Genomic DNA, 20598 nt, shown 5'->3' with positions numbered 1-20598 from the left:
AGTTGTCCTGTCCCCTTAGCAGAAAAACACCCCCAAAGCATAATGTTTCCACCTCCATGTTTGACGGTGGGGATGGTGTTCTTGGGGTCATAGGCAGCATTCCTCCTTCTCCAAACATGGCGAGTTGAGTTGATGCCAAAGAGCTCCTTTTTGGTCTCATCTGACCACAACACTTTCACCCAGTTGTCCTCTGAATCATTCAGATGTTCACTGGCAAACTTCAGACGGGCATGTATATGTGCTTTCTTGAGCAGGGGGACCTTGCGGGCCCTGCAGGATATCAGTCCTTCACGGCGTAGTGTGTTACCAATTGTTTTCTTGGTGACTATGGTCCCAGCTGCCTTGAGATCATTGACAAGATCCTCCCGTGTAGTTCTGGGCTGATTCCTCACCATTCTCATGATCATTGCAACTCCTCGAGGTGAGATCTTGCATGGAGCCCCAGGCCGAGGGAGATTGACAGTTCTTTTGTGTTTCTTCCATTTGCGAATAATCGCAGCAACTGTTGTCACCTTCTCACCAAGCTACTTGGCGATGGTCTTGTAGCCCATTCCAGCCTTGTGTAGGTCTACAATTTTGTTCCTGACATCCTTGGAGAGCTCTTTGGTCTTGGCCATGGTGGAGAGTTTGGAATCTGATTGATTGATTGCTTCTGTGGACAGGTGTCTTTTATAAGGTAACAAGCTGAGATTAGGAGCACTCCCTTTAACCTGTTGGGGGTAGTGGGCAGTATTTGCACGGCCGGATAAAAAACCTCCCCGATTTAATCTGGTTATTACTACTGCCCAGAAACTAGAATATGCATATAATTATTGGCTTTGGATAGAAAACACCCTAAAGTTTCTAAAACTGTTTGAATGGTGTCTGTGAGTATAACAGAACTCATATGGCAGGCAAAAACCTGAGAAGATTCCTTACAGGAAGTGACCTGTCTGACAAGTTCTTGTTCTTCTTGGCTCTCTTTAATGAAAACTGAGGATCTTTGCGGTAACATGACACTTCCTACTGCTCCCATAGGCTCTCAGAAGGCGGGAAAAAGCTGAATGATGTAATTCCAGCCACTGGCTGAAAAACATTAGCGCTTTTGGTAAGTGCTCTATCAGAGGACAATGGGACGGAGGCGCGTGCACGAGTCGACCCCATGTTTTTATTTTCTCTCGCTTTGAACCTAAACATGCTTTCCCGGTCGGAATATTATCGCTTTTTTACGAGAAAAATGGCATAAAAATTGATTTTAAACAGCGGTTGACATGCTTCGAAGTACGGTAATGGAATATTTAGAATTGTTTTGTCACGAAATGCGTCGTGCGCGTCACCCTTCTTTACCATTCGGATAGTGTCTTGAACGCACGAACAAAACAGAGGATATTTGAACATAACTATGGATTATTTTGAACCAAACCACATTTGTTATTGAAGTAGAAGTCCTGGGAGTGCATTCTGACGAAGAACAGTAAAGGTAATAACATTTTTCTTATAGTAAATCTGACTTTGGTGAGGGCTAAACTTGGTGGGTGTCTAAATAGCTAGCCCTGTGATGCCGGGCTATCTACTTAGAATATTTTAAAATCGGACATAGCGAGTGCATAGAGGAGTTCTGTATCTATAATTTATGTTTTTTGTGAACGTTTATCGTGAGTAATTTAGTAAATTCACCGGAAGTTTGCGGTGGGTATGCTAGTTCTGAACGTCACATGCTAATGTAAAAAGCTGGTTTTTGATATAAATATGAACTTGATTGAACAAAACATGCATGTATTGTATAACATAATGTCCTAGGGTTGTCATATGATGAAGATCATCAAAGGTTAGTGCTGCATTTAGCTGTGGTTTGGGTTTATGTGACATTATATGCTAGCTTGAAAAATGGGTGTCTGATTATTTCTGGCTGGGTACTCTGCTGACATAATCTAATGTTTTGCTTTCGTTGTAAAGCCTTTTTGAAATCGGACAGTGTGGTTAGATTAACCTCTATGGGCTAGGCGGGACGAATTCGTCCCACCTACGTAACAGCCAGTCTAATCCAGTGGCGCGATTTTTGAATCGTTTGAAATACTATTACTTCAATTTCTCAAACATATGACTATTTTACAGCTATTTAAAGACAAGACTCTCGTTTATCTAACCACACTGTCCGATTTCAAAAAGGCTTTACAACGAAAGCAAAACATTAGATGATGTCAGGAGAGTGCCCAGCCAGAAATAATCAGACACCCATTTTTCAAGCTAGCATATAATGTCACCAAAACCCAAACCACAGCTAAATGCAGCACTAACCTTTTATGATCTTCATCAGATGACACACCTAGGACATTATGTTATACAATACATGCATGTCTGTTCAATCAAGTTCATATTTATATAAAAAAACAGCTTTTTACATTAGCATGTGACGTTCAGAAAAAGCAAACTTCCGGGGAATTTACTAACAGTTTGCTAAATTACTCACGATAAACGTTCACAAAAAGCATAACAATTATTTTAAGAATTATAGATACATTACTCCTCTATGCACTCAATATGTCCGATTTTAAAATAGCTTTTCGGATTAAGCACATTTTGCAATATTCTAAGTACATAGCCCAGCCATCACGGCTAGCTATTTAGACACCCGGCAAGATTAGCCTTCACCATAATAACATTTCCTATAAGAAAAATGTTCTTACCTTTCCTGTTCTTCGTCAGAATGCACGCCCAGGACTTCTACTTCAATAACAAATGTAGGTTTGGTCCCAAATAATCCATAGTTATATCCAAATAGCGTCGTTTTGTTCGTGCGTTCTAGACACTATACGAATGGTAATCCACGGTCGTGCGCATGGCGCATGGCGTGACAAAAAATTTCTAAATATTCCATTACCGTACTTCCAAGCATGTCAACCGCTGTTTAAAACCAATTTTTATGCCATTTATCTCGTAGAAAAGCGATAATATTCCGACCGGGAATCTGCAATAAACTAAACAGCCGAATTAAAATACTCCACGGGGGCTAATCGCGCACGCGCCTCATTCCATTGTCACCTAATGGGACACTTGGATAAGGTGATAATCTGTTTCAGCCTGAGGCTGCCTCGTCAACCTTCATGATTTTCCCGGGTCCTGAGAGCCTATTGGAGCCCTGGGAATTGTCACGTTACAGCTAAGATCCTTACTCTTCAATAAACAGATGCAAGACGCACGACTCCTTGTCAAACAGGCCACTTCCTGCATGAAACCTTGTCAGGTTTTTGCCTGCCATAGGAGTTCTGTTATACTCACAGACACCATTCAAACAGTTTTAGAAACTTTAAGGTGTTTTCTATCCAAACCTGAACAATAATATGCATATTCTAGCTTCTGAGTTGGTGTAGGAGGCAGTTAAAAATGGGCACATATTTTTTCCAAAATTCTCAATACTGCCCCCTAGCCCAAACAGGTTAACGAGAGTCTTGTCTTTAAAATGGTGTAAAATAGTCATATGTTTGAGAAATTGAAGTAATAGCATTTCTAAGGTATTTGAATAACGCGCCACGGGATTCAACTGGCTGTTGAGTAGGTGGGACGATTTCGTCCCGCCGACCCTAGAGAGGTTAAGAGTGTGCTCCTAATCTCAGCTCGTTACCAGTATAAAATACACCTGGGAGCCAGAAATCTTTCTGATTGAGAGGGGGTCAAATACTTATTTCCCTCATTAAAATGCAAATCAATTTATAACATTTTTGACATGCGTTTTTCTGGATATTTTTGTTGTTATTCTGTCTCTCACTGTTCAAATAAACCTACCATTAAAATTATAGACTGATCATTTCTTTGTCAGTGGGCAAACGTACAAAATCAGCAGGGGATCAAATACTTTTTTTCCTCACTGTATCGCCGGATTCTGACCTGCTATAGTTGAGGTGCTCCGAAGAAGAGTCTGTGCGTCATGCCAAGAGACGACTATCACCACCCACCTCAGCCTATACTGCCACACAAAGCCGTTATGCATCTGAGGAAGATGAGCTGCGAGGCGCTACACACCTCTCTCATCTAAGAGACTACCAGCCCTGCTCCAGGCCCTGTCTGTGGTCATGGAGTGACCACCCTCTCCAGTTGGAAGCTGCAGAGGGAATACAAGGACCTGCGTCATGAGCAGGAAGAGATTAGGAGGGCGTACTCTAGGCCCTTCCGGCCTGAGTCAGTTTGTTTCCTGCCTACCTGGTAGATGTGAAGTGTCAAGGTTTTGAGTGTCCTTCCCCTTAAGTAGGTTTAGCCAATCCTGCCCCTGTGGTAGGTCTAGAGTTCCCTGCCTTCCTGGAAGGTTCAGTCTATCCTGCACGAGCCTGCTCCCCCAGTAGGCTCTCGGTTTCTGGCCTTCAGATTTCAGGTTTCTGGCCCTCAGTCTCTGGCCCTAGTTGCAGGCTCACACTGTTCTGGCTTACGTCCCTGGCCTGCTGCATTAGTACTAAGGCCCCAGTCCTCTACCATTCTGTCCACAGTCCCTTGCAGTAGTAGCATCTAAGTTTGCTGCACTGTCAGTCTCTAGGTATCCTACCAAGCTAGGCCCTGCGTTTGCTTTGCTTGCTCGGTTCGCGGCCCCCTGGCTTATCGGGTATGCAGCTCCCTATCCCACCAGGCTTGGAGCCCTCTGCCATACTAGACCTTAAGTTAGCTGCCCCGTTTGCAGGTCTGCAGTCTCCTGCCCTGCTTGGATATGGACACATCTGTCTGGTTCTTACTAGTGGGGTCAGACCAAAGTAGAGTCTGCTTAAGTCACTAGCAGATGAGAGCTCAGAAGTCAATTGCTCAGACAGCTCCAGCTAGCCGTTTTTACACAAACCTTATCAAACATATAGCTCTATTGGTTAGGCTACATGATCCAAGCATCTGTGATAAAAAAAAAAATGCATGTAGTGTTTCTTGCCCATGCTGGGCATCATTCACAAGTGCTAATATTCTCACCCATCAGACTATTCTCAATTTAATCTTGTCTTTACATATACTAAATAATATGTGTCAAATTAGTTTGGATTTATAATAGGCAGTTATCATGCACCTGTAGGAACAGGGGCAGGGTAAAAAAATTATGTCATCCGAATGTGCTTGAATAGCGAATGAAGGACGCTTTTCCAACGGTTTATTTTCATGCCAGCCGGGTAGGCTACTCCGGTTATAGAGCGAAGCAATATGCTTAATATTAGGAAAGTTGAGTTAAGCCTAGCCTATAGAAATCTGATGGGATCCTCCCCTTTTTAATAGAGGCAATCAAAACTCTTGTTTTCTAACGCAATTGCATAGCCTATAAAAAGGCTGTGCAACATGGGCTTATAGGAACACTTATTTAATTCCATATATCAACCAGTTATGAGGAGCTGGCTCTCACTGTGCAACAGGTGATCCTATTCTGCTCAAACTCTGAATGCCAGGGCTGTCATGAAGTGTTTGATTTGATTTTCGATTGCATTTGCATTGATGTCAGAGTGATTAGAGCGACAACAGAGCGCTGAGTACTTATCAAGTGGTATTTGACTGTGGTTATAACTCCTGTGTGGTGGTAATAAGGTCACCGTAACAGCCCTAGTTTTGAATGACCTCCCAAGGTACCTGGGGCCTCAGACTAGTAGCGGACATTGAGGTATCAGTCTCATTGCAAACGCAGCCTGTGCTCTTCCATGTCTAACATTATGAAAGGTGTGTTCACAGTCAGCAGTGTCGTCCACGATTTTCACAGTCATGTCAGGGGGAAAAGAGATGCTGTGTCAGTACAGTGTCTGGAGTTTTGAGGAGGGTTGTTTGATGTCCTGCTCATACTCTGTCTTGGTTAGCAAGACTTACAGCAACACCATCCACAAGGCAGAGGTCAGTGTGCCACCTGAGAGGGGAGCAAGTGAGGGCACAAACTTGTGCTCAAGCAATCATATGGAGGATTTTCAAGTTAGCAGTACAGAGAGGTTAGCAGGGAGAGATCTGGGTGTAGCACACATCAAGATGTTACACCAGATCGTACTCCCTTGCTGCTGGCCACCACTATTCAATTCAATTCAAATAACTTTATTTATAAACCCCTGAGAAACCCTTCAGATAACACCCATCCACATTGGTTCAGGAGACTAGTTTTAGTAGAGAATCCTCAGCCCACCAGATAAGTGCTGTGGGGTCGCTGTGTGCTGCTATTGCGTCACTACCAAGGGGGTAGCGGAGACTGTATTTTTAGAAGGGAATGGGCATATTCTAAACGCAGCAAAAAAAGAAACGTCCTCTCACTGTCAACTGCGTTTATTTTAAGCGAACTTAACATGTGTAATTATTTGTAGGGCCTCGGTGTAACGCTCATTCCTTCAACGATAAACGCGAATCCGACCATCACCCCCTGGTGAGACAAAACCGCGACTCGTCAGTGAAGAGCATTTTTTTGCCAGTCCTGTCTGGTCCAGCGACAGTGGGTTTGTGCGCATAGGCGATGTTGTTGCCAGTGATGTCTGGTGAGGACCTGCCTTACAACAGGCCTACAAGCCCTCAGTCCAGCCTCTCTCAGCCTATTGCGGACAGTCTGAGAACTGTTCACGCAGATGAGCAGTGACCCTGGGCATCTTTCTTTTGGTGTTTTTCAGAGTCAGTAGAAAGGCCTCTTTAGTGTCCTATGTATTCATAAGTGTGACCTTAATTGCCTATCGTTTGTAAGATGTTAGTGTCTTAATGTCCGTTCCACAGGTGAATCTTCATTAATTGTTTATGGTTCATTGAACAAGCATGGGAAACAGTGTTTAAACCCTGTACAATGAAGATCTGTGAAGTTATTTGTATTTTTACGAATTATCTTTGAAAGACAGGGTCCTGAAAAAGGGCCATTTCATTTTTTGCTGAGTTTATGAACGTACAGCGTCAAGTGCTCTGCTCGCTTGCGTATGCTTGGATTATTGTGTCCATTCTATTTTTAGACTTAGTGTGCATGTATGAAAGGGGGGTGTTTTTTTTCTAGCTAAAGCGTGGTGCAAGCGGTCTATGTGAAGGTTGCTGGTGGTACATAAGTGACAGGCATCTGTATAATTGTCAATTGATTCTAGTTGTTGAAAGATTACCGGTTGTTTTCTGTTATGGCATTTTCTGGGTAGCATCTTGCAGGAAACTTGCTTCACTCAATCTGGGAAAACTACTAAACCATTATTAGAAAGATGATGGTGTTCGGTTGAGGAACAGTGTTGATTTACACTGTTCAGTAGAAAAGATGGAGGAAGAAAGACTCAGATGAGTAACTAAAGTAATTACCTGTTTGATAGGGACGTTTGCTATGATGGTGCTCTCCGTTCCCCATAAGTACCTGTGTGAACCATCAGTGCACCAGACTAGAGCTGTGGTGGTCACGAAATCTTGTCACGGTATTTCACCGTTAATTAACAAACACATTTAGCATCTCCTGGCTTCCACAGAGCCTACAAGCCACTGATGCAGACCTTTGGAACATCTACATTTTTTAAAGTCTAATAAATCCATGTAACATAGCCTACAACTTCACAATAAATCTATTATTTATTTTAGACAGGTCTAAAGAAACATGATATGAAGAAAATGTAGTCCATTTCAGAAGAACAGAATAGCATTCTCTGATCTGGCTATACCATATGGCTGTGGGCTACAATAGTTCATTTAGCAGACAAGATTTGGTTACAATTCCGTGGCATTATTTTATAGTATGAAGAATACAATTGAACAAAGCTGAATAAAATAGACAGGATATTTTCTCCAAACGATTTGAGGGAGTGTTCACATGCGGCTATTCTGTGTTGAGCGGTTAACAAAGAAACTGGTACTCATATATGCTTAATTTAGAGTTATTAATGTAACTTTAGTTGTTCTGCAAATGTTGGGCTATATGTTTAGATGTTTTAATACATTGTAAGGCTGCATGATGCAACTACTGAAGATTTGAAAAAAGTTGCTTGAAAGGCATGAGCTCTGCTTTGTTTCTTGCGCCGGCTGTACCACTTCGTCAGTCTGTCATTCACATTTTGAGAAGCACTTGATAATGCCTCAAATTTCCCGGCGGCATCCCCTTTTTGTGGCCATAATGTACCCTAAAAAAATGTATGCCTTCTCCCTAAATGCTGCCCGCTCTGAGGCACCTCTCATCTCACTCACACAGCTCTCCATCAAGTGATTGGGTCTTTCTCACAGGCTACAAGACGCATATTGAAGATATTGGAACAACTGCCCACATTTACTTTTCGTCAGCCAAATAGATGAGTAGGCCTTACGAACAGCAAAAGCACTAACCTATGCCAATCTACTATCCCCCATAGTACAAAAGTTGACCTATTCTGTGCAATAAATAAATATTCCAGACATAGTCTGGGACAGTTGTGGGATGCGATAGATCCCAAATTAGTACTACCACTAGCATTAAAAAAAGGTTTAAAAGCAACGAGGCTGATGCAACAGCTCCAAACATTTAGCTTTTAAATGTTGGTAAACTATTATGCTATTTCTTCACATAATAAGCGTAGCAAAGCTCACATGGCAGTAGGCTTTTAGCACGAATGTTCCATTAGCGGGAAAACAGCATTATCAAAAGTGACCAGAAATGCCATTATACATGTCATTATTTTATTATAAAGGTGCATTTTTATGGTGAAAACTATCTTTCCTAAACTTGAAGCTTACACTCAGTATGCCAGTTAGGCTCTACACTTGTTGTAAAGCAGATGATTGTGCTTCATTTTAAGAAGTAATTTGGCCACTTTAGTTGTGATACAAACCTTTATCAAAACATGTAGGCCTATGGGCTAGGCTACATGAGGTGTGCGACTAGGATTACAAAAAGTCACAAACAAAAGGCATTGTTTCTTGCGTTAAGCTGGGCATCATTCACAAGTGATAATATATAATTCACAAGTGATAGACTAATATTGTCACCCATCACACTATTCTTGATTTAATCTTGTCTTTACATATACTAAATAATATATGTGTGAAATTCGTATTTATTTAGGGTGGACCATTATCATACACCTGTCCCGAAATAAGGGCAGGGGGAAAAATACATGTCATCTCTGCACTTAAATAGTGAATGGAGGATGCTTTTCCTGTGGTTCATTTTCATGCCATCCAGGTAGACTTGTACTCCTGTTGTTAAGATAAGCAATGTGCTTAACCTCTTGGGGCTAGGTGGGACGCTAGCGTGCCACCTGTGGTGCACTCCATCAACAGCAGGTGCATTTCAAGAGCGGCAAATTTGAATCCAAATAAATGTCAAAATTCAAATTTTTCAAAAATACAACTATGTTACACCATTTGAAAGATAAACATCTCCTTAATCTAACCACGTTTTACGATTTCAAAAAGGTTTTACGGCGAAAGCATAAATTTAGAGTATGTTAGGACAGTACATTTACAAGAGTTGTGTGTAATGTTTTGTCAAGTCAAAGACAGGGTCACCAAAACCATAAAACCAGCTAAAATGATACACTAACCTTTTACAATCTCCATCAGATGACACTCCTAGGACATTATGTTAGACAATGCATGCATTTTTAGTTCTATCAAGTTCATATTTATATACAAAAACAGCGTTTTACTATGGCATTGATGTTGAGGAAATCGTTTCCCTCCAATAACCGGCAGTCAAGTCAGCGTCACAAATTAAATAATTAAAATTAGAAAACATTGGTAAAATATTATATTGTCATTTAAAGAATTATAGATTTACATCTTTTGAACGCAATCAACTTGCCAGATTTAAAAATAACCTTACTGGGAAATCACACTTTGCAATAATCTGAGCACTGTGCCCAGAAAAATACGCGTTGCGATACAGACTAGACGTCATGTTGGGGAGATAAATCGAAAATACTATGTAAATAATCCATTACCTTTGATTCTCTTCATCAGATGTCACTTCCAGGTATCACAGGTCCATAACGAATGTAGTTTTGTTCAAAAAAGCTCATCATTTATGTCCAAAAATCTCCGTCTCGTTAGCACATGATGTAAGCCAGCCGGACTTCTCGTCATGAACGAGGGGAAAAAATATATTTCCGTTCGTTCAAACATGTCAAACGTTGTATAGCATAAATCATTAGGGCCTTTTTAACCAGAACATGAATAATATTCAAGGTGGACGAATGCATAGCCTTTTATAACGTATTGGAACGAGGGTACCCAACATGAAGTAGCGCGCCAGGTGTCTAATGGGACATCACCGTTCCATGGCTCTTGTTCGGTCAGATCTCCCTCCAGAAGACTCAAAACACTTTGTAAAGGCTGGTGACATCTAGTGGAAGCAATAGGAAGTGCCAAAATATTCCTAAACCCCTGTGTTTTTCAATGGGATAGGTTTAAAATCAATACAACACATCAGGTATCCACTTCCTGTCAGAAAATGTCTCAGGGTTTTGCCTGCCAAATGAGTTCTGTTATACTCACAGACACCATTCAAACAGTTTTGGAAACTTTAGAGTGTTTTCTATCCATATATAATAAGTATATGCATATTCTAGTTACTGGGTAGGATTAGTAACCAGATTAAATCGGGTACATTTTTTTTATCCAGACGTGCAAATGCTGCCCCCTAGACCCAACAGGTTAATATTAGGGAAGTTGAGAAATAAATATAGTAGGCCTAGCCTATAGAAAGCTAATGGGATCCTCCTCTTTTTAATAGAGGCCATCACTCTGTTTTCTCACACAATTGCATAGCCTATAGAAATGTTGCACAACATGAGCTCATGGGCTCCCATGAAGTGTTTGATTAGATTTTCGATTACATTTTCTTTGATGTCAGAGTGATTATAGGGACAAGAGAGTGCTGAGTACCAGGCAGTTAGCAAGTTTGGTAGGCTACTAATGACCATCAGCAGCATCAGAGCATGGAGAAGCCTAATTACCGTGACTAAAAAGTAACGTGGAATTTGACTGTCTTCATGACTCATGACCGCCGGTGTGGCGGTAATACGGTCACCACTACAGCCCTATTCCAGTCTCTCTCTCCAGCCTGTCTGTTTAATGCACAGAAAGGTTTTAGAGGAGTTTGACCTTACTGGTGTGTTAGTTTGTGAGTGTGTCTTTTGCAGGAGGCTCTGAAAATTGGGTAGAGACTGGGAGAGGGCATTAAATAGATTGTTGAAAGAGACATTGACAGAGGGAGAAGATGGGAAGGGAGCAGAAGAGTAACTGTGATAGAGAAGGAGAGGCTTCCCTCTCCCCCATCTCTGAGTGGTGAAGCGAGAGGCTCATGAGTCTTGTATGTTGATGGCTGTGTGGCAGACAGTGAGGCAGGCTGGGCTATATTAGCATGTGTCAGCACAATCCCTTTCTGCAGCATCATCATTGCTGCCCACAGGGTCCCGTCAGGTCCCCCTGGACAGAGCCACGCCGTGGCAGTGCACCGGCATGTCGGAATCTCTCTATCCATCTCTCTTTCTCTCATACACTCATACCTTATCACTCACTCACTCACTTTTTCTGACTGCAGAGGTCTGTAGGGACAAGGACACAGGGGCCCTTCTCTCCTCTGTCTTGACTGCTGAACAGTCAGCAGTGGGTTTTTGAGCATGGCAGAATACTGTATGTTTCTGTCAGTGTGCTTGTTACAGAATTCAAGACTGCATTAGCATCTGTGGGCGTGAGAGGGTGTGTTTCATCAAATAGCACTAGAGAAGTAGGCCTAAATTTGTCCATTTGGGTGGTGACTCAAATACTTCGGCTACAGTCCAAACACGTTATTTTTACGCCCTTGCCCATCCACTTTCCCTTAGGGGAATCCCCATCGAAACCAGATGCAGTTAGATTGCCATCTTAAGTGGAGGTCCAATTTACTAACGTTGCCCCCTCAGCCCTCGATTTAGCTTGAGGGAGCGAGTGAACAACTTTGGTTCACTCGCAATATGACCCACAACTCAATACAAACTGTAGTCACATGTCAAACTCTGGTGGCCGCAAAGTGTCAAATTTGATTAAAAAAAGGCTGCATTTTCGGCATGTCAGAAAGTGTGAAGCTAGCTTGCTAAAATATATACACACACATTGATTTTAGTGTTGGAAAATTGGCTTAGTCTCGTAGTGAGGAGACTATAAAATGTTGCTAGATTCATTGGAATAAATGACCAAACTATAGAACTAGCTAGCCAGCTATGGGTAACTGTAGCTATCTACCTGACATGAGTCCTAGCTAGATATGTTAGCTTACTAGGTAACATTACATTAATAGCTTTAGGTTGGTTGTTTTTAAGGTCACCTTCATGGACGTTGCCTCTCCGATCATAACTCTCCCTAGCTTGGGCAAGGGACATTTAAGGTACACTCGGATGTGACGATGTAAAACGTAATTCAAGGGCTGAGGGTTTCGGGCCGAGGGCTGTCTACTTTGAGTTTAAAACGCAGCCTTAATCTTTCACACACTCTCCTCTGTGTAGATTTCCCCCTGTTCCACTTCCCCTAGATAACATCTAAACAGTGTCTGCCTTATTCTGCCCCTAAACAGCAGGAAGCAGATTGTACAGTCAACTTTCCTGCCAGTTCTTGACTATGGTGACATCATTTACCAGAATACAGCAGCCTTTGGATGCCGTCTACCATCGTGCCCTTTGCTTTATCACAGGGGACAGTTTTAATAAGCATCACTGCATCCTGTATCAAAAGGTTGGCTGGTCCTCATTAAAGTCCTATAGATCCCTTCACTATTCCCATTTGTGTTTACGAAGTTCTACTACAGTCGTGGCCAAAAGTTTTGAGAATGACACAAATATTAATTTCCACAAAGTTTGCTGCTTCAGTGTCTTTAGATATTTTTGTCAGATGTTACTATGGAATACTGAAGTATAATTACAAGCATTTCATAAGTGTCAAAGGCTTTTATTGACAATTACATGAAGTTGATGCAAATAGTCAATATTTGCAGTGTTGACCCTTCTTTTTCAAGACCTCTGCAATCCGCCCTGGCATGCTGTCAATTAACTTCTGGGCCACATCCTGACTGATGGCAACCCATTCTTGCATAATCAATGCTTGGAGTTTGTCAGAATTTGTGGGTTTTTGTTTGTCCACCCACCTCTTGAGGATTGACCACAAGTTCTCAATGGGATTAAGGTCTGGGGAGTTTCCTGGCCATGGACCCAAAATATCGATGTTTTGTTCCCCGAGCCACTTAGTTTTCACTTTTGCCTTATGGCAAGGTAATCCATCATGCTGGAAAAGGCATTGTTTGTCACCAAACTGTTCCTGGATGGTTGGGAGAAGTTGCTCTCGGAGGATGTGTTGGTACCATTCTTTATTCATGGCTGTGTTCTTAGGCAAAAATGTGAGTGAGCCCACTCCCTTGGCTGAGAAGCAACCCCACACATGAATGGTCTCAGGATGCTTTACTGTTGGCATGACAGGACTGATGGTAGCGCTCACCTTGTCTTCTCCGAACAAGTTTTTTTCCGGATGCCCCAAACAATTGGAAAGGGGATTCATCAGAGAAAATGACTTTATCCCAGTCCTCAGCAGTCCAATCCCTGTACCTTTTGCAGAATATCAGTCTGTCCCTGACGTTTTTCCTGGAGAGAAGTGGCTTCTTTGCTGCCCTTCTTGTGCAAAGCAATGATGACGGCACGTGTTTCCTTGCAGGTAACCATGATTGACAAATTAAGAACAGTGATTCCAAGTACCACCCTCCTTTTGAAGCTTTTGAAGTGATCTCCAGCCTTGTCCTCGTCAACACTCACACCTGTGTTAACCTCTTACATCTAGACGTTCTGCTAGCAGAACACCTGCTCCAATATCCAATGATAGGCGTGGCGCGAATTACAAATTCCTCAAAAATACAAAAACTTAAATTTTTCAAACATATGACTATTTCACAGCATTTTAAAGACAAGACTCTCCTTTATCTAACCACACTGTCCGATTTCAAAAAGGCTTTACAGCGAAAGCAAAACATTAGATTATGTCAGCAGAGTACCCAGCCAGAAATAATCAGACACCCATTTTTCAAGCTAGCATATGTCACAAAAACCCAGAAGACAGCTAAATGCAGCACTAACCTTTGATGATCTTCATCAGATGACACACCTAGGACATTATGTTATACAATACATGCATGTTTTGTTCAATCAAGTTCATATTTATATCAAAAAACAGCTTTTTACATTAGCATGTGACGTTCAGAACTAGCAAACTTCCGGGGAATTTACTAACAATTTACTAAATTACTCACGATAAACGTTCACAAAAAGCATAACAATTATTTTAAGAATTATAGATACAGAACTCCTCTATGCACTCGATATGTCCGATTTTAAAATAGCTTTTTGGTGAAAGCACATTTTGCAATATTCTAAGTACATAGCCCAGCCATCACGGGCTAGCTATTTAGACACCCGGCAAGTTTAGCCTTCACCAAAATCAGATTTACTATAACAAAAATGTTATTACCTTTGTTGTCTTCGTCAGAATGCACTCCCAGGACTGCTACTTCAATAACAAATGTTGATTTGGTCCCAAATAATCCATCGTTATATCCGAATAGCGGCGTTTTGTTCGTGCGTTCCAGAAACTATCCGAAATGGTAAATCAGGGTCGTGCGCATGGCGCAATTCGTGCCAAAAAAATTCTAAATATTCCATTACCGTACTTCGAAGCATGTCAACCGCTGTTTAAAATCAATTTTTATGCAATTTTTCTCGTAAAAAAGCGATAATATTCCGACCGGGAATCTCCTTTTCGGCAAACAGAGGAAAAATCACAAAGACGGGGGCGGCCAGTGCACGCGCCTAAGCCCACAGTCCCTTGATCGGCCACTTGAGAAAGGCGATAATGTGTTTCAGCCTGGGGCTGGAATGACGACATTCAGGTTTTTCCCGGGCTCTGAGAGCCTATGGAAGACGTAGGAAGTGTCACGTTAGAGCAGAGATCCTTTGTAATAGATAGAGATGGCAAAGAAGTTCAAGAAATGGTCAGACAGGCCACTTCCTGTAAAGGAATCTCTCAGGTTTTGACCTGCCATTTGAGTTCTGTTATACTCACAGACAGCATTCAAACAGTTTTAGAAACTTTGGAGTGTTTTCTATCCAAAGCCAATAATTATATGCATATTCTAGTTACTGGGCAGGAGTAGTAACCAGATTAAATCGGGTACGTTTTTTTATCCAGCCGTGAAAATACTGCCCCCTAGCCATAGCAGGTTAACGAGAGAATCACTGACATGATGTCAGCTGGTCCTTTTGTGGTAGGGCTGAAATGCAGTGGACATTTTTTGGGGGGATTCAGTTCATTTGCATGGCAAAGAGGGACTTTCCAATTAATTGCAATTCATCTGATCGCTCTTCATAACATTCTAGAGTATATGCAAATTGCCATCATACAAACTGAGGCAGCAGACTTTGTGAAAAGTAATATTTGTGTCATTCTCAAAACTTTTGGCCACGACTGTACACAAGCTTCTGACTTACCTAACTTCGTTGTTGAAGTATGAAAACATGAGTTACCAAACCTGTTCAACTCTTGAGGTTCCTTGGGTCTGGACTGCATTGGGTAAGTCCGCCTTCAGTTTTAATGACTCCAATTTTTGGAATAACCTGCAGAACTCCCTGCGTCTTGATTCCCTGGTGCCGCTAGGGCAATTTAGTCTTTTATGTTGAATTTGTTAATTGAGAATACATTTGTTTTGATTAAATATTAAAATGTATTGTGTTGAAATTGTAACCTCTAGTTTTTTTATTATTGGTATGTTCGTGTTGAGTTTTCCCATTTGAAAGTTAGACCTGGTCTCAATGAGCTATCCTGATTTTTAAAATGAATAATAAGAAAATAAATATTTTTACCAGTATGCAGCCTCCCTTGCTATAGGCTATTTAATTAAATCTCTTAAACAATGGCTCTCACAACCCCAATCATTATCCCGGCTTGTGCCTGAATTGAATCAGTCCTGCTGCTGCTGTGTTGACCGACATTGGTCGCAATGGACCGTTTCATCATTATGAGTTTGACTATAAGAGCACTAGAGCATGGAGTTATCAAAATCGATTTCACAATTTTTGTTTCCACATCAATGCTCAATATTACAAAGCTGCAGGGATTAGATCATGTGTTTTGGCACAGTGGAACCAGGCTAAAGGGTGATTGAAAGGTATTGTTGGGCAATTCCACAGTAACGGAATTGCGCTGAGACTTTGTTTTTATGAGCGCTTATGTCCGCTTTTTCGCTGAGATTTTTCACTATAAAACTTAATGCCAAACAAATAACATTAATTTGAAAGTTTTTAACAAACCATACGACTCTATGCACAATGACTACTTTTAACAATTTACACTAAACATTTTACAAAAACACATTTGGAAGAACTGTGCAGATGCAAAGTTTGGTAACAAAATTTAAGTAAAATCTCCCTCAGTTTATGTGACGTTTTCCAAAACACTGTTAAATATCTGCTCTGAATTAAGATTCAAAGATGTTTGCAGAAAGAATGGGGTTTCGGCTATGACATGTCACCTTGACTTAGAGAAAATATATTTTGGTTATTGAACTTAAATTTCACTGAATTAAATTATATTTTATTTAATTCAAATTTAAAATCGCAATTCTGTATCCTGTTTACTATTTCAATTAAAATTCAAGAATTTAAATGGAATTTGAGGCATTCTCAATTTGAGGCATTCTCATTTCTGATTTGAGCCCAACTCTGGTTTGGGCTGGACCAAAAGTCTACATCTGTGGACCTTGAAATTAAAACCGGGGTGGGACGTGCCAAAAAACGACTTTGGTGGATGTTGAAATCAAGGCCAAATGTTTTCTGAGATTCCTTTTTGATCCGTTTGACCAGAAATCAAAGCCTATGCTTATTCCTTAACATTAAGGATAGAAAATGCTTGGAAAATGTATATATGCCTTATCTTTAAAAATATATATACTCTTAGCTTTTATTTGACACCAGATTTGACATGCTCCTATGGACTTCACATGTTGGTGCTCATGGGTCCTTTTACATTGAAATGACCTGTTCAGCTTCAGGCGTGTCAGCATGATGAGTGGTGGTCTGTATTCGATTCTCTATCTACAGTAACGTTATCTCCCAAAAAACGGGGCATGTCCTTCTGCACCCCCCCGGGCTCCCTCCTGTGCCCCTGCCTCCTCTGTAGGCCTCTCTAGCCTACTTTTATCTCCAGTGTTTCCCAGGAGATTGGTTATTTTAAGCGGAGCACGATGTTCCGCTCTGCTTTTGTGGATGTGTCGTCCCATCTAGAGCAGGCGTGGAGAATAGAAAGAAATAGCGGAGGAGGAGAGTGGAGGAAGAGATTTAAAACTGCACAGCTCCACCACCCTCCCACACTGTTAGCCAGTGCTGCCTGCCTCTCAATCACTGTTAAGTATTGATGTAGAAGTGTTTATGTTGACCTGGATGGGTCCCCTCCATGTCCTCTGTATTCTAGTGGTGCGTCACTCACCTTTAACGGGTTAGGTGGGGGGGTGAGAGGTTGGTGGGAGCTCTCGACCGGTCGAGGACCTGAGCGTGGCAGGCGGCGTCACTAGGAGCCTCTCTCAAAGCCAGCCTTTGTTCAGTGGATGAGTGACGCAGTGGGAATATTAGCGTGATTAGATGGAATGGCTGAGAGCCAGAGAGGACCACAGTTGCTGCTATTGGGGGGATTGCTATGGTTATGCAATGCTGGGGTAATCACTAGTGGATGACCATGGGCTGCCAGTGTCAGGCCTGCTCTGTGCTCTGCTCTCTCTCTCCCTAGGTTAGGCTTCAGGAGAATAGGGAAAAGAGATTGGATCAGTGGAAACAGTCGAAGGCAGTGAATACAGATCCTGGAGACTAACTGGAGGGTATGATAATACATAATCAGTGATTGCATTATATAGAGAATTTAGTTACAATTCAGTTGGATTATTGACACATGGTTGCCAGTGAGGACCTGGAATGAGGAACTGTGTTTTGACCAGAGCTCAGTGTTCTGTTTCTGTGTAGTCATCAGGTGTTGTTCTGCCCTAAGGGTCCAGGTAGATACAGTACACTCTGTCTCAGTCTTCGGCTACATTGTTAAAAAAAGAACATTATGATCCACATAGTAATGACTGTTAAGCAGCATACATGCATAAGGGGCTCTAAGGTAGTTATGCAATGCCCCCCACTTCCAGCAGGTGTAATCCCTCTTATGCTGAATGAGCCCCCTATGTGATCGAGCAACAGGTCTGGGAGAGAGGCTGAGGTGACTGTTGCTGAGGCGTTTAGAGGCTTGGCTGTTCTCCACACTCTGGTCATGTGTGGCGGTCAGGTGCGTGCCCTCGCCCTCTGGCTCTGGGCTGGGGTATATAACAACTGAGCCCAGGGTTGGGGGGGCCTTCCTGGGATCTGAGTGCAGGCAGACCACTGTTGGATGGAGTGGAGTTTCTAATCTCCCTCAGAAAGGAGCTGTGGATCTGAGCGAACGACACCGCTCCATACTGAGCGAATACCCCCGGAGACTCCATCTTTCCTTTCATCCATTTCTGTCTATCTGGGTGTGAGCCAGTTAAGAATGACATCTTAGTTGTGAAAATAGAGGGATTTCACTGCCTAAGGCGAAGGACTGTTTTTGAATACAGGTATTTTTGGTTAGGATTTTGAACTTTTGTTCTTTGCAGCCGCACTGTTGTAGCCTTGAGGCATGGTTCTGTTATTTGTGGATTCTTTTTGTGGAATCTGCTTTAAGAAAGTTCATAGGCCGTGGATTTTATTTTCTTTGTGTGTTTTACGAGGTCTGTTTTTCAAGACCCACTGCTGGCTAACTTTACCCACTACCACCTAGAAGCTGTTGATTTTACATTTGAGTAATTTAGCAGACGCTCTTATCCAGGGCGACTGACAGCAGTGAGGGCTTACGTTTTCATACTTTTTCGTACTGGTCCCCCGTGGGAACTGAACCCACAACTCTGGCGTTGCAAGCGCCATGCTCTACCCACTGAGCCACACGGGACAAGATCATCAGTTGCTGTTAACTGTTCATCTATGTTACCATTATGTCTCTCCTTTCGTCCACAGGCACCACCGATGAGGACGCCAGCAGTGAATTGACGAGCCACACATAAAGCCCCCCAGTCCCTCCCACCTCCAGCCCCCCTTCCCCCCCTCTGTCCCCCCCCCCTCCTTCTGACCCCTCTCCCCCCACCCCAGACTCACCATGCTGATCAAGGAGTATCGGATCCCAATGCCAATGAGCGTGGACGAGTACCGCATCGCCCAGCTCTACATGATCCAGGTGTGTGGACTTGTACTAGACATGTTTTAATTGGACTTTATCAGAGGAAGGGCTTTGACACTAGCAGGAAGTCAGGCTGATCAGTCATTTCTAACAAATGGGGTTGAGCTCCAGAGCCATTGATTCTGGGCCAGTGCCGTAAACGCATTGTAAACCTCAGCAAAGTGAACAGAGACGTAAGCCACATGATGGGTTGTTAACAATCTGAGGCAGGCAGGAAAGGGATGGAGGAGGGATGGCGTTAAATTGTCCAGTTGGATCAGTGACCCACAGTTACGTGTCCCCCTGACCTCAGCCTTCTCTGTGCTGCCTCGCTCTCTCGCTGGTGTGAAGTTTCCGTGACCATGGTAACCATGACATCAGCAGCGTGCCGGCAGTCAGGTTTTGTTCCAGAGAGAGAGGGGGAGAGTGCGGCGTGAGAGAGAAGAAACAGTGGGGAGAATGGGGGGAAAACGGGAAGAGTAGGAGAGAGATACAGAGGGGGAGAGAAGAGGGAAGAAACAGAGAGAAAAATATTTTGGGCAGAGTAGAAGGCAGTGTGGCTACCCTGTCTTCATTAGTGTATGTGGCTAGGCAACCCCAGGCAGCATGCTGGTCCCTGACTCATCCCCAGTGTAAGCATAGTGGCTGAAGCCTGCCTGGGCCTCTCAGTAGAATTTAAACTCTTCTCTGTACTGTATGAGTATCGTCACTCCAGCCGGCCAGACTTCTCCTGACTCCATGTTCCACACTGCTGTCTCTCATTTATCTTCATACCTAATCACTCTGCCTCCTTAATTGATAGTTAATTGTGAATTCATTATCGCGACTTACATTTGCAAAGATATCACAAATGCAGGGTGTAAGTGAAATTAAGTCGGCACTCTCTCTCGCCCTCTTCCTCCCCCCTCCCGCGTTTAATCACAACCCGTAGTTTTGCTCTTTCAGGAAAGTGAGAACCTTCTCAACAGGAAATATGTCTCCCTGATTTGATACCATATGGCATGTACCAGGATATAATGCTGTCCTCCAGTCAATACAGCCAGCCAGGAAGTTGTGAGGAAGCTGAACAGAAAGTAGAGCTGAGCGATTTAACCAACATTTCGGTTAACTAATTGACTGATGTCGGTTAAATTATTTGAATTCCATTATTTCTTTTTCTTCTGTGAGCTCGATGTGCACACTGGGCTGCAGTTTTCCTAGAGATAAATCCGAACATGCTCGAACTGTGCGATGTAGTAGTTTCCAGCAGGCCAATGTTCTACATAGTTTAGCACAGAAAACGGGATCATTAACTACTATGTCCATAATCCGCGGCTACATGTCCGGCCTATGTTTATTTTACGCCTGCTACGTAAGAGGCATAAGAATGCGCGATAAAGAGGGGTACGTAGAGAGCAGTTGCTCTACAAGGTATTCAGCAGTCAAAATAGTAGGCTTTATTTA

The 20598-nt window shown here is 42.6% G+C and overlaps 1 protein-coding gene across 10 annotated transcripts in view; it reads left to right on the top strand.

Moving 5' to 3' along the window:
* LOC106585272 (membrane-associated phosphatidylinositol transfer protein 2) overlaps positions 1-20598 on the top strand; it is an 89456-nt gene that overhangs the window by 39915 nt on the left and 28943 nt on the right. For 9 of the 10 annotated variants that reach the window (XM_014171320.2, XM_014171314.2, XM_014171322.2 and 6 more), the window contains exon 2: positions 18957-19173. In XM_014171320.2, coding sequence (XP_014026795.1) covers positions 19096-19173 — 78 coding nt within the window. In that variant the 5' untranslated portion in view covers positions 18957-19095. Of the gene's footprint in view, positions 1-18266; positions 18521-18956; positions 19174-20598 lie in introns of those variants that run through there. The other variant, XM_045706652.1, reaches the window with a different exon arrangement.

Source organism: Salmo salar, chromosome ssa24, assembly GCF_905237065.1.
Source record: "Salmo salar chromosome ssa24, Ssal_v3.1, whole genome shotgun sequence".
NCBI classification, from domain to species: domain Eukaryota; kingdom Metazoa; phylum Chordata; class Actinopteri; order Salmoniformes; family Salmonidae; genus Salmo; species Salmo salar.
The sequence above is the reverse complement of the archived record's forward strand: the minus strand, read 5'-3'. Positions and strand labels throughout refer to the sequence as shown.